The sequence below is a fragment of the Nyctereutes procyonoides genome, unplaced genomic scaffold (genome assembly GCF_905146905.1).
Source record: "Nyctereutes procyonoides isolate TBG_1078 unplaced genomic scaffold, NYPRO_anot_genome, whole genome shotgun sequence".
Lineage (NCBI taxonomy): Eukaryota > Metazoa > Chordata > Mammalia > Carnivora > Canidae > Nyctereutes > Nyctereutes procyonoides.
Genome location: NW_026575121.1, coordinates 5750867 through 5765382, shown reverse-complemented (window position 1 = coordinate 5765382; position 14516 = coordinate 5750867). Strand labels below are relative to the sequence as shown.

The window sequence follows — 14516 nt, the reverse complement described above, 5'->3', positions numbered from 1 at the left end:
CATTCCTGATACTGATAATTTGTGTTTTTGCTGAGTATAGAATTCTAGATTGGTAGATATTTTCATTCAGCTCATTGAAGATAGTTATAGCCTTCAGTTGTTTTTGTCATGGAGAATTCTGTTTAGATTTAGTGTTGCTTCTTTTAAGGTAATCTTTTTATTCTCTGTGGCTACTTAAAACCTTTTTCTTTTTCTTTTTTTTTTTTAACCTTTTTCTTTATATTTAATTTCTACAGTTTTAATACGCTAAGTGGAGGTTTCTTTTTATAGAAGCTGCCTGAGACATAATATTGAGCCTCTTGTATCTGCTGATTGCTATTTTCCTGCAGTTGAAAAATTTCAGACATCATCCCTTAAATGTTGCCTCTGTTCCATTTCTTTTTCTCTCCTCCTTTGAGATTCTGATTAAACTAATATTTTAATCAATGTCAGCCTTTTCACTGTACCTTTTATATCTCTCTTCTGATATGTCCAGCCTTGCTGTTTTCATGCTGTGTTGTGCTACGCTTTATTTCAGGTCACTGAAGTTTTCATCGGATATATCTAGACTGCTATTTTTTTAAAAAAATATTTTATCTATTTATTCATGAGAAACACAGAGAGAGGGAGAGGCAGAGACACAGGCAGAGGGAGGAGCAGGCTCCACACAGGGAGCCCAATGTGGGACTCGATTCTGTGTCTCCAGGATCATCATGCCCTGGGCTGAAGGTGGCGCTAAACTGCTGAGCCACCGGGGCTGCCCTGGACTGCTATTTAAACTCATCCAGTAAGGTTTAAATTTTATTTATTATATTTTTTATTTCTAGATGCCTTATTTGATTCTTGTTGAATCTCTGAGAATTTTCCTTCTATAGGGATGGAGGACTTTTTGGCAGTCAACTTCAGAGACAGTCTACCATAATAAATTTAAAGCTGTCAAGGCTTGACATTTTTCTGGTAGGAGATAGCCAGAAGATTGAAACCAGTTGATTGTTAGGGTGACCAGGTAACATGCTATTCAAATGGACATTTTTGAGAGTAAAAAGGAGTGAATAAACCAGACTGTCTTGGGAAACTAGGACCTGTGGTCATCCTGTTCACCCTCACCTTGAGGGTATAAGCCCGTTATGCTTTCCACTTTGTGCAGCTCTGGATTTTGAGTTCTGTTCCCCCTGCCCCCCCCCCCCCCAACTAGGAAACTAGGACCTGTGGTCATCCTGTTCACCCTCACCTTGAGGGTATAAGCCCGTTATGCTTTCCACTTTGTGCAGCTCTGGATTTTGAGTTCTGTTCCCCCCTGCCCCCCCCAACTTTCTTTGGGACATTGTCTAAACATGGTGTTTCATTTTCTCTGGATTGACCCATGACCTCACAGTCTCTTGTTTTCCCTAAATTTGGAAATGGATTACCTATTTTCTTGTGGTCTTTTTGATACTTTAAAGATTTTATTCACCTTTTATAGTTGTTTTAAGTGGGAGCTTTGATCTAAATAATTTAGGCAATCATTATAGGGAATAGGAACAAGTATAGTTAATTTACTTGCAGTAACAGAAGAAAGACAATGGAAAGAATTGTTGAATGAGAAATGCTGCTTCTCCACAAAAAAATACCGGTTCCCAGGAAACCTGGGTGGCTCATTGGTTGAACGTCTGGCTCAGGTTGTGATCCCCAGGTCCTGGGATTGAGTCCCACATCAGGCTTCTCACAGGGCGCCTGCTTCTCCTTCTGCCAATGTCTCTGCCTCTCTCTGTGTGTTTCTCATGAGTAAATAAATAAAATCTTAAAAAAAAAATTACAAGTTCCTAAGAGTTACTTCTATAATTGGGGAGGGGGGCTGTGGATGTGAGAGGGGAAGAATTAACGGATTCGATTCATTATGTTTGTTTTTTTAACTTCATGTCCCACTTTTTGACGAACTATTAATTCCTTTTTATGAAAAATTAGGAATTTGTTTCCCTTAAAATATAATTTCTCAATTTTTATCAGTTACATTTTCATTTTATTGAGGCTTTTTAAGGGTTAACATTCTGTTCCACAGCTAATTCCCCTGCTATATAACTTTAGTATTAATTTGTAAATAGATTTTATGTTTTTCTAGTTTTCTGATCATGCCATCTTATTCCTGGATTTATTTTCTTTTGTCTGTGTATTGTCTAGATTTCCACATTAGGCCTCTTTATTTTTAAAAAGGGTTCATGCGTGACTTTTACAAAATATGCAATTTTTTTGTTTCATTGTAGAATTTTTGTCTTCATTTTCTACTCAAGTTAATGTCTCTGTTTTAGTTATATAGGTATAATTTTATAGTTAGAAGGTAAATTATATGTAGAAGGTAATTTTATATATGCATATATAAATTTAATATATATAAATATATAATATATAAATACATAAATATAATATATAAGTTATAAATATATATAAAATTCCTCAAGGAGTTCAAGGCTGTTCTAAGCCAACTAAACACTTTTGTGGAAGAATTTATTTACTTACTGGACCACACTTTTCTCTCCATGCTTCTTGTCTTTATTTCCTCTGATGTTGAAATATAATTTCTAAGAAGTACATTTTGTCTTAATTATAAGCTCTGATTTTTTTAAAAAATATTTTATTTATTTATTCATGAGAATACACAGAGAGGAGAGAGAGAAGCAGAGACACAGGCAGAGGGAGAAGCAGGCTCCATGCAGGGAGCCTGATGTGGGACTCGATCCCGGGTCTCCAGGATCACACCCTGGGCTGCAGGCAGCGCTAAACCGCTGAGCCACCAGGATTGCCCTATAAGCTCTGATTTAACTTGATCAGTATGGCTTATATCATGTGAAAAATGACTGGTCTCTTTTATTTTTTTATTTTTGTGTGTTTGTAGTGAAATGGATTGAATTATTATTTGTGTATATTTATATAATTGAGATCTCTTAAGGTACTGCTTTAATTTGTATTCAATAAAATTCAACTATTTTTTCACATATGTCTTAATATTTTCTTTAGAAGGACATAGTGATGCAGAAAGCATGACTTTTTCTTTAAAATATAATTTTGTATTGGTAGATGGTCAGTCTCTTTAGTGGTTCTTGCTGTATATAGTCATCAAAAAACAAATGAGATATGAGATTACTTCTTTCTGTACCTTCCTCCCTTCTTGCTGCCTGCCTCATAAAGGAAAGGGTCACGCATTTCAATTAACGACAGCTTGGAATTTATTTTTCTTATTAGTAGTGGTTTTAAGGAGAGTCATTATTGTTACTTCAGAATAAGAAATCAGAGGGAAAATTTTTGGCTCAGAGAGGTTTTGGGGGAATGTTTGAATGAATAGCTAAGAATGTTTTAAATGTATCAATTACTTATATATATAAACATCTTTTTCTACTGTTCTTAAAATTTTTTTCAGGTTAAACATCTTACCTCTGAATCACATTCATATAAGGTTGTTTGATGAACATTCTTTTTCATAGATGGAAGGCAATAAAACAGTTTTCTACTTTTCAGAACTAGAGGGAGAATTTAGATTGGCAGTGTTATGTTGTAGTAGTTACAAGTGGGTTCTGGAACCTGACTGCTGAATTCAAACCTTTCTCAATTTCACCTTCGGAGCTCTGAAACCTTAGGCCTACTTTGCTAAACTTCAGTGTCTCCTTTTGTAAATTAGACATAGTAATAAGAAAAGTGCCTGGCATGAGTTAATGCTTAGTAGACATTAGTGTCCTTTTATTCTTTATTTTATTCTTTTATTTATATATATAATTCATTGTTATTTTTCATTTATAATATGAGTTAGGAATTTGAAAAGAGATGAGCAGTAGACTTAGGCTATGAGTCTAGGCTACAGAGACAGTTTCATTTATTTATTTCTTTTTTTAAGATTTTATTTATTCATGAGAGCGAGAGCGAGAGAGAGAGAGAGGCAGGGACATAGGCAGAGGGAGGAGAAGCAGGCTCCATGCAAGGAACCTGATGTGGGACTGGATCCCAGGACCCCATGATTACACCCTGAGCCAAAAGCAGATGCTCAACAACTAAGCCATCCAGGCATCTCTACAGAGAAAGTTTTAAATAAATGTCCAGTGTAAACATGTTTTTAAACAAGAATCTAAGAAAGTGAATTACTATGGAAATTAAATTACAATTTAATTTAAAATTTAAAAGAAATCTATCATTAATGTGAAGCCAAGCAGAAGATAGTTGCAGTGTTAGGTGTGTGTTCAATTCAGAAAGATTGACCAAACAGTACCATTGGTCCTATCCTCCTTCTCTTTGATTTTATAAAAGATTGGTAGGAAGTATGTTAGCAGGCATCTTCCTTGAAGTGCTTTAGAATAAGAACACTTCTCAATCTGTCCTTATCCCGTTTGGTTATATTTAATATACATAAGTAATGAAAAGATGCCTGGGTTCCTTCGGGACTGTTTAACTGAATTGGTCTTAGTTGACATCTTTTGCTTCTTAGTTTGCTGTTTTCAAAATATTTTTTCCAATGGATTATTAACATGTGTATTCTCATGTTTAAATCTTCTAAGGATTTTTTTTTTTAAGATTTTATTTATTTTTTCATGAGAGACACACAGAGAGAGAGGCAGAGGGAGAAGCAGGCTCCACACAGGGAGCCTGACGTGGGACTCCATCCTGGGTCTCCAGGATCACGCCCTAGGCGGTGCTAAACTGGTGAACCACCAAGGCTGCCTGTCTTCTAAGGATTTATTAGTAATTTCCTTTCAGATAGCTATGTAAAATAAGGTATTAAGCAACAAGAACTTCATATTTTATCTTTGAAAGCTGTGTAATACAAAAACACTACATATTTAGAAGCAACTATAAAATAAAGCTGTTAATATATGGATAAGTGAGTGTTGCTCTTAAAAGATCATCTGATTTGTGTTGTATAACCAGGAAAAGAACCTCATCACTATTGGCCTTTAGGTCACTTTTTATCTGTGTTTTTGTTGTTTGTTTTAAAGTGTATGAGCTTTAGCATTTGTGCTCCAGCATTTTAACTTAAGTGTAGCAAAAGCCAACAGTTGTTCCTCTTGATCTTTTTGTTGACATGTTCTTGATCTTTTGTTGACATGTCACATAAGTGTCTAATTATTCGAGTAGTTTACCACAAGCTTATTAATTTGGAAAATTGAAGATAAGCATACTAGCTACTTAGGGAACAAATGGCTGCCATGCTGGTTAAAGCCTCAGGCCCCTCTCTGGAGATAGCTTCTTCTGTAACTCTTCATTCATGCCTTGCTGTTTCTAAGAAATTGGCCATGTTCAATTTTTCAGACTGTGTTTCTCCTTCCTGGTTTTCTTACTTCACTTCCTCTCAGAAGACTCTAAAACAGAGTATACAAGACTGTTTTTGATCCTAAGTTTTTTTTTTTTAATTGTTTGATACTCATGGGAAGCAGAAGAGAATTATGCTTTTCTCTGTCCACCCTCTTACTCCTCCTCCACCTTCTAAGTAGGGGCAGGGGGTGTAGTACAGAAGTTGATTGTATCTCAGAAATCTGTAAATTTGTTACTCTACTTACTGTATATAAATACCCTCTCCACCCCACCCCCAAGTCCCTCCAGTTGTTTAAAGATATTCTACTTATTCTTAGATATTCCCACGTAAGAATTTTTAGTTCATTTTTAGCAATCAGTTTGGTGGTTATTCCCAGGGAGCTACTATTCTGGATTATTTAGTAATTATTCTGTACCTGAATGAGGAAAATCTCCTTGGCTCACAGATGTTTCTTTCTTGATTAGACTTACTCCCTGACCTATCAGTTACCCCTTTTCCTCTCTGTGGTTGTGGCTCAACCTGTCTCAGAAATGGATTTTTTATCCTAGGTTTTTCTTGGAGCAAACTCACCAGAATGGCTGGATTCCCTTTTGGCTAACTTTGGCATCTTCCAGGATCTTAAGCCAAGTCGTGGTCTAGTCTAATGAGGGGAGGTGCTAGCCATCCTTCAACATTATCTTGCTCATTCTCAAGGCTGTTGTGACAAGTAAACTTATATGTATGATAAATGTGATTGTATATTTTGGTTTTGTTTTATAAAATGAATCACGTGTGACTTTTAGATTCTTTTGTTTAGTGTTTCTCTGCAGTAATCATCCAACCTTTATTAATAAAGTATTCCTGCACATAGCTATATATAGTCTTTCCTTTTTCTTTCTATAGGGTTTATTTTATTTTATTTTATTTATTTTATTTTATTTTATTTATTTTATTTTATTTTTTTATTTATGATAGGCACACAGAGAGAGAGAGAGAGGCAGAGGGAGAAGCAGGCTCCATGCACCGGGAGCCTGACGTGGGATTCGATCCAGGGTCTCCAGGATCGCGCCCTGGGCCAAAGGCAGGCGCCAAACCGCTGCGCCACCCAGGGATCCCTCTATAGGGTTTCTATGAAAATATACTTGGATATGGGGCGCCTGAGTGGCTCAGTCAGTTAAGTGTCTGACTCTTGATTTCAGCTCAGGTCATGATCTCAGGGTTGTGAGATTGAGCCCTGCATGAGGCTCTATGCTCTGTGGGGAGTCTGCTTGAAATTCTCTTTCTCCCTCTGTCCCTCCCCTCGCTCACGTGTGTGCTCTCTCCAATAAATAAATCTTAAAAATAATACAGATAGAAAAAATAGGTAAAGATTAAAATAGTTTTGTTAGGGGGTGCATTAGTGGCTCCATTGGTTAAGCATCCAACTCTTGCCTCAGCACAGGTCTTGATCTCAAGGTTGTGAGTTTAAGCCTCATGTTGGTCTTCACACTGGGTGTAGAGCCTACTTAAAAAAAATTTTTTTTTTGAAGGATATGGGATCATAGGTATCTGCATTCATACTTATTTTTAATGTTTTTAAAAATAAATAATGGGGCTCAGCTGGCTCAGTCAGACTCTTGACTCTGGCATGTGACTCTTGATCTCAGGGTTGTAAATTTGAGCCCCATGTTGGATGTAGAGATTACTTTTTTTAAAAAAAGTTAAAAATAAAGTTAATCAAATAGGGACGCCTGGGTGGTTCAGCGGTTGAGTGTTTGCCTTCGGCTCAGGGTGTGATCTTGGGATCAAGTCCCACATCAGGCTCCCTGCATGGAACCTGCTTCTCCCTCTGCCTATGTCTCTGTGTGTGTCTCATGAAAAAATAAAATCTTTAGAAAAAAAATTCATCAAATAATATACCTAAAGTAAATGCTAAATGGTCTAGTTTTTTGTATAATCACATAAAGTCAGGTTATTAAATTCAAGCAATCATGGAGATTATGTTAGTATCATTTAATAATTCTTAACAACCATAAAAATTAGTTATAAATATCTGTCATAACAAAGCAAAATCAGTGGAGTGGTATTAGGAAGAAATCAGACTTGTTTAATTTTGCACTTTAATGATGTAGAAAATATGTCTAAACATCTTCAAGGACAGTAATCAAAATTACTTTTTGAGAAGTTGGGCCTGTCTTCAAAAAGAAATTTTCCAAAGTTAACTAGATTTAAAAACAAAAAATAGAAACCAAAAACCAAACTGAAATGTTGCTTTTAAATGTACCTAAATACTCTGGAATCTTGGGTTTGGAAAAACCTGTTGTGCTACTAGGTTGACTGTTATATTTTATGCTAGGGAGCGGTTTTTAAAGACCTCTAATAAAGAAGTGCATTATAATTGCTTCACTTTCATATCCAGTTCAGTATTTTTTTCTGAAATAACTAGTGATCCAAATAAAACCAGAGTTTACACATTTTATATACAATATCCTTAACATTGTACTTTTCTTTTGCATTTTTGGAAACATATGAGATTTATATCAGTGATTTTTGTTTGATAGAGACTCTTGAATTGAACCATTGTGTATTTTGGTCAAGAAGTAGGAACACAGTCACCTCTTGATAAATCATTTTAGGTAAATTTAAAATTTCATCCTAAATATTTCCCTCTGTCCAGCACACTTTCCTTTATCACCACTCCCTTGGTGCTTATTAACAAACAAATTAATTTTAATATTAGCTTAAGCAGTATATGATTAGGAAGATCAGTTTGCTGCAGAAGTAGCCATATATATTTCAGAGCTAGATACAAATAATTTCTAGTTGCATGCTGTTTTGGATAGTCCTTATTACATCTCTGCTCTATTAGCAAGGGTAATTATGATTCAGATGCTCTGACTTTAACCTTGACTGACATCATTGCAGTTTAAGACATTTAACCAGAATTTATTCGATAGAAGTATCTCTAAGATTGTGTTGTCACATATATTATTGCTGACTGGTTTTATACTGCTGGTGTGCAATGATTGTTTTGGTCTTGTAGATTTTGTACATGAAGACAGAATATAAAAGTCCCAGGAAACTCATCATATGTATTTTTAAACTAATACAAATGAAAATTGTGTTGGCTTACAACAATTTAGAATATATTCTTGTATTTATAGATTCACCAAAGTATTAAGCATGCATTTGTTAAAAGTTCTGCATTCTGTTCATGTCTAAGTTGAAAGCCTAATTAATGTCAGTGTGCATTTTTCTGCATGATATTCATGGTTGTGTCCTGAAGATATCTTTATACTGGATAATATAAGTATCATAATATATTTATATTAATAATAATATAATATAATATATTATATATATAATATATTATAATAACCAGTGCTTATTGAAGGTCTGTAGTGGGTGAGGCACTTTACATGTAATTTAGAATTTCATTTAAGCCTTAGAAGGTCTGTCAACTAATCATTAGCTCCATTTTGTGTGAGGATATTGAAGTTCAAAGAAGTTAAAAATCTTGCTTATATCACTTACTAATAGGCAAGTTAGTGGAGATTAATTGAATTTGAATCCAGGTCTGGTTCTAGTGCTCGTGTGTGCCGTATTTTTTCTTTGTAATATGTCAGTTCTGTGGACTGTATGAGTCCTAAAAACTTAACCTTCTTTTCCACAAACTTGATATATGAACATCTAGATTTTTTTTTTTAACATCTAGATTTACTAGTAGATTTAGGCTATCCTTTATTCTTGGGAGATGATTCATCCTATGTTCTTTAAATGACCCAATATGACATGAAAAATATGATTTGTTTTCCTGTAGTTCAGTTTGTCATTCAACATTTTATGAGTACCTTCATTGTGAGATTTTTATCAAGTGAGGCAGACCTGTGTTTTGGTACTCTGTATTCAGCACATACTTCATGAATGCCTGTTTTATGTCAGGTTCTAAGTGTTAGAGATATAAGTGGCTGGTAAAAGCAGACACATAGTTCCTGCTGGCTCTGGAGCTCTAGTATACCTGGGTTTCAAGTGTTGGTTCCACTTTTACCTCTTAATAACTGTATGATATTAGGTTCCTTAGCCCTTGTAAGTCTGTTTCTTCACCTAAGAGAAGGAAGGAATGATAGTACCTTTCTTAGGATGATTGTGAGGATTGAGTAAATGTTCGTAGTGTGGTATCAGGCACGTAATAAAACAATAAGCGTTACCTTTTAATATCATCTTTAAAATAGCAATTGAACTATAATGAAAGTTCTTTAAAAAAAATATCAAGCTTCATTAGTAGTACTAGTTTCAGCCTGGGATGGCAGGCATCTTTCTTTTCTTATTTGCAAAGTCTCATTAAGTGTTTCATTTACTCTGCACACAGCCATATACATTATAGAAATACAGTACACCATAAGCTGTGTTTTTATTTTTCATATTTTAAAGACAGTGCTAGAAGCATTGTATGGGATAATTCCAAATACAAGAGGATGCAATGTTTGACTTATGGCAAGTATAGTAAAATATTTTTATTACTTTTCTTTTGAAAAAGAGAGTAGAGTCACTTTGTGATTTATTCTGTGGAGCAATGAGAAAAACGAGAATTTTTATGAGAAAATTTGAGGAAGAAATTCTTCATTGTGAACAACATCGCTCTGACTTATGACTGACATTTCATATGATTTCTTTAGTTTCTTTTTTAATATTTTATTCATTTATTTGAGAGAGAGAGCATGAGCAGAGGGGAGGAGCAGAGAGAAGGGAGAAGCAGGCTCCCCTCTGAGCAGGGAGCCCAATGCGGGGCTCAAACCCAGGACCCTGGGAAAATGACCCGAGCCGACGGCAGACGCTCAACTGGCTGAGCCACCCAGGCGCCCCTTGAGTTTTTTTTAAATGGAAAGTATTTCTAAATATTCTAAGAAATGGGAAAATTGAAAATGATATTTTCTGTATACTTACAACACAGTATTTATGCAACTAACTGAATAGTGCAACTGACTGAATTTAAAAAGATACACTTATAAAAAGTTATACAAGAGTAATTAATGTTATAGTCAAATATCCTTCTAGATTATTAAATTGTTTTAGAATATTATGATCTGTTAAGCATTCGAGGATGAATTAAATGCATCCAGATAATGATTTTTTTTTTTTTTTTTTAGAGAGACCTACATCAAAATGAATGATAGATTCCTTTAAGTGGTGGCTTTCATCGGTAGTAATTTGTTATGGCAGTTAAATTCTCTTTTTGTGAATTCATGCAAAAACTTAGACTACTTCTAAGGTTTTTTCAGTGATACCTCCTGAAAGAAGATATGTCAGGGCTATTTTCATTATCTGTAATGAAATCTTGGTAGAGAAAATCTTGCTTTGACATTAAATCACTATCATTTTTTTCATTACCAAAGTCCAAATGTGAAGGAAAGGTCAGCTCATAAGCTGGAGAGGTATGTAAACTGTTCAATTATAGTGAACTGCTTTAAAATAGATTTCTTATATTTCTTATCTTCATAGTTCCTTTAAATCCTGATTAAGCCATGTTAAAGTACATAAGAGATAATTTGATATTTTATTAGAAACGTTTTTCTCTTGTTATACATAAAAGATTGTGTGGTTGATATGGATTTTTAAAAACTTTTTTGTAAAATAGATTTATAAATATTTAGTATGTACAGCCAACTTTTGCATTATTTTTGATTTTGTAGGTGGAAGTCAGAGTTCTGGGAATGAATATTAGCTTTGCTACTAATTCTAAGTTTTTATGTGTAAGCAAACTTTTGACATATATGCTAATTTAACCTCAGTCAGGATTTTTCAGAAATCTTTTGTGGAAGTTTGTTAAAATTAAGATTTAGTTACCTGTCTTAATTGTTAAATTTTAAAGGAACAAATTTAAGAAATAATTTGTTCTTAGAAGCTAAAGAAAATGAGAGGCATAGAAATTATTTAGCTATTCTCTGGGAAGAAAAAAATGCACTCAGTTTAGAGCTAAGTTTCCGCATTATTTCATTGAGACAGCCATATATAAAACTTAATTTAAAAAAATAACTTCCTGGGCAACCCTGTCAGGACCCCTCTCACCTCTGAGAGCTTTCTCTATATCTTTACTTGATAAACTTCTGTTTACTCACACAAAAACTTAAAAAATAACTTCCTGTTTAGCATGAGGTTAAAGAAATTAACTCAGTGAATTTGAGATTTAGCATCAAAATAGATAGTGAAAAGAATACAGTTCTTCATTAAGAATAATGTTTAGTGACGCTCATTTAATATTTTTGAGCTTGAAAAATGAATAGATACTTAGGATGGTTCTGAAAATGAACTCCTTTATTATTTTGATACCACATAATATGTTAGGGCTAAGTTATCCATGCTGTGTTGTAGCTCAGCCTGCAAAGAAAGGAATTTGCTGATTTTTGTCACTTGCAAGACCAGCCAGGGTTACTGTAGCCTGCCAGTTGACTACATTAATGCATAAATACTGTGTGAAATCATCAAGTGGTACTCTTTGTTTTGAAAGTGACACATGTAACTTTTTATTATCATTATTAATACAAGCAAAGAAGCTAATGGTGCTTTTATTTATTTTTTATTGTCATCAAGCAGTTTTCTAGGAATGTTCAGCAAGATGTCAATTCAGCTATAATTCTAGCATGAAATACAGGAACTGTGAATAAGCTTTTGGTGCCTGCTGTTAAAATTAAATCAATAACTTTAATACCTTCTTACAATTACATTTGGTTTCACTATAGCTCTGTCTTAGTACATCTGCACATCTTTTTTGCTCTCAGTAGTTAATTTTTACCAGTTCAGTTTCTCTGTAGTTTTGTAGAAAGGATTAAATCTTACAGCCTCTTAACATATTTTATTACCATTTACTTAAATGAATGACAGATAATGTACATGCTTGTTCATTGTGCAAGTACCCAAGACATTCTGATTGAAAGACAGCTTCAGGAGAAATAAACAAATAGCAAAAGCATTCAGTCTTTATTTACAATATATAGAACATCATTGTTTTCATTTTAAGTATACGAGTCTGGTCAGCTGGAACACCCTTGAGAAGGACATCTTTAGCGATAGAATTTACATACCGTTAGCTCACAGTAATTGATTAGCAGCAGGGCTCTGAGTACAGAGCTGGCCCGACGCACGTTATTTGGGATGCCTTTGATGCTGTGGTTTTCCGAAGCTTGCTGGCTGCATGCTTGTTGCCTTTGTTCGTGACACAAGTAATTACTTGATAAAATGAAGTGCATCGCTGTGAACGATTGACCCTTTGGAACAATCCAGGCTGGTCAGCAGTCTAAAACCACACTTTAAGGCCATCATTATAGCCTCAAACTTAAGAGTTTCCAGGGTACAAACAAAGGTGTTGTCTTCCTTTAGTACAAGTCGAGTGCCATTTTCAGACTTTATGAAGTATTTAAATTGAATGATATTTGATGATATTGAAAACTCCTCTGGAAATCCATCCAGCCTGCTTTTGGACACCAGAACAATGCGAGATTTTATTTTTGATATGAAATCAGGAGCATTACAGAAAATTCTCAGTCCTTGTGAGCGATCGTGGTTATCTGTTATTTCCAAGAAAGTAGTCTCTCTGGGTGTTAGCTGTTCTTTTTCCCACCTGGATTTCACTTCTTCCGCCAGTCCCTTGAGCTGAAAGAATTCTGCTTCTTGTGCAAGAAGTTGATTTTCTCGAAACCCTTCAGGCAGTAGAAGTTCTCCATTTCGTAGGAAGTTTAGGACATGCCTGAAGAGGAGTCCATCCCTGTCTATGAAATAATGACCATCAGCATCAAACGGGCAGAGGATTTTTCCATTTACTATACCTTCAAGAAAAGTGTCTGGGTACTTGGTCAGTGTTTGTTTTTGAGTAATGTATAAATATCCACCAACGTTGAGGGTCATCAGTGTGGATTTGCAGTTCTTTCCTTGGTCAGCATCTTCCAAGCTGTTGTGTTTTCCTTCATACTCCTTTTCTTTTTCTCTTCTGTTTATTTTACGCTCCATTTTTGAAAATGCTATTTCAGCCTGTTCTTCTTGGCTTTGAGATTTTTTAAAAAAGAAACACTACCACACAAGCACGCCTTTATTCAGCCCCAGCCTGGTGATGGAATGGAAATGCTGGCAGCATCGCCTGCTCCGTCAGCTCGGTTTTGCAGTAGGTGGCGTATCAGCTATGTGTGCGGGAGCTTTCTGGAGTAAGATGGGGAAAAAAAAAAGGATAATTTGCATTTAACTGTGTCGGGGAAGGAATTTGTTGTTTAAAGATTTTCATGTATAGCCTTTTAAGTAATAAAAGTTACACAAAATAAATTGAATTTCCTCTTAGCAGTTAAGCAATTACAAATGTTTAATTCTCCAGCTAAGTTTGAGTGTGTCTCCATTTCTAAATGTCTTTTAGGTTGTTGCTCAATCAGGCTTAATATTGAATAATATTGTTAGCTTTTAGAGAGTAATGTATATTGAATTAATACCATTTTTTAAAAAATAAATCATAAGCAGGACCTAAAGAGAAAGGATATAGGTGGATCGAATCTATTCTCCTATAAAAAGTCACACATTTCACAGTGTTGTAGTCATTTTAGAGACCCACATGAGAATGTTTAAATCTGTTATTTGTGACATTGCACTTGAATTTAATTGAGTTTGCGTATGATTCTGATTTAGGGATTTTTAGCATGTGACAAGAAATTTTCTTAATGCCCTTTAACAAAAGGTTCTATTATTTTATTTTTTATCCTAAAGGTAAAACATCAAATATACAGGCTTCTCAGTAGTCATTTACATTTCATTTTGGTAAAGATTTCCTATGGAAAATTCATAAGCTTGTTTTACCCTAAACCTCCTCCAGTGCTGAACAAAGACTTGGGCTGCTGTAGAAAATACTATAACTGTGTGCGCGCGCGTGCGCATTCACACACTCATGCATGTGTTTCCAAAGATAAAAGATTAAGAATAATTGCTATAAAATAGCGTCATGGTAAATTTCACTGTTTTTTAAATTGTTATTGGGTTTTTCCCCCCCAGTGCTCATAAGGGCCAGACAGCTTTCTTTTCTTTTTCTTTTTTTTTTTTTTAAACTTGGGAACTGGCACAGTGTTGAATCTGGTGTTTTTCCCCTTTCTTTTGTTTTTTTTTGTTTTGTTTTGTTTTGTTTTTTTCCTCCTCCCCTTGTAACTTGCCTTCCAAAGCATTTCAGAGATCTAAGCTTTAATTTCTAGAGTTTAAAGGCCCAATGGTAAGAAATGTGAACATTCTCCCCAGTACACTATTATTTGACTGGTCCATCTGCTAAATTTTTCTGAGGAACTAC

General features: G+C 34.8%; 2 protein-coding genes across 4 annotated transcripts in view; one reads left to right on the top strand and one right to left on the bottom strand.

Moving 5' to 3' along the window:
* GTF2F2 (general transcription factor IIF subunit 2) overlaps positions 1–14516 on the top strand; it is a 145638-nt gene that overhangs the window by 60908 nt on the left and 70214 nt on the right. The gene's annotated exons all lie outside the window — the stretch shown is intronic.
* The window catches only part of KCTD4 (potassium channel tetramerization domain containing 4), a 31870-nt gene continuing 29121 nt past the window's right edge, over positions 11768–14516 (bottom strand). For all 3 annotated transcript variants that reach the window (XM_055336125.1, XM_055336128.1, XM_055336124.1), the window contains exon 2: positions 11768–13396. In XM_055336125.1, coding sequence (XP_055192100.1) covers positions 12431–13210 — 780 coding nt within the window. In that variant the 5' untranslated portion in view covers positions 13211–13396 and the 3' untranslated portion in view covers positions 11768–12430. The remainder of the gene's footprint in view (positions 13397–14516) is intronic.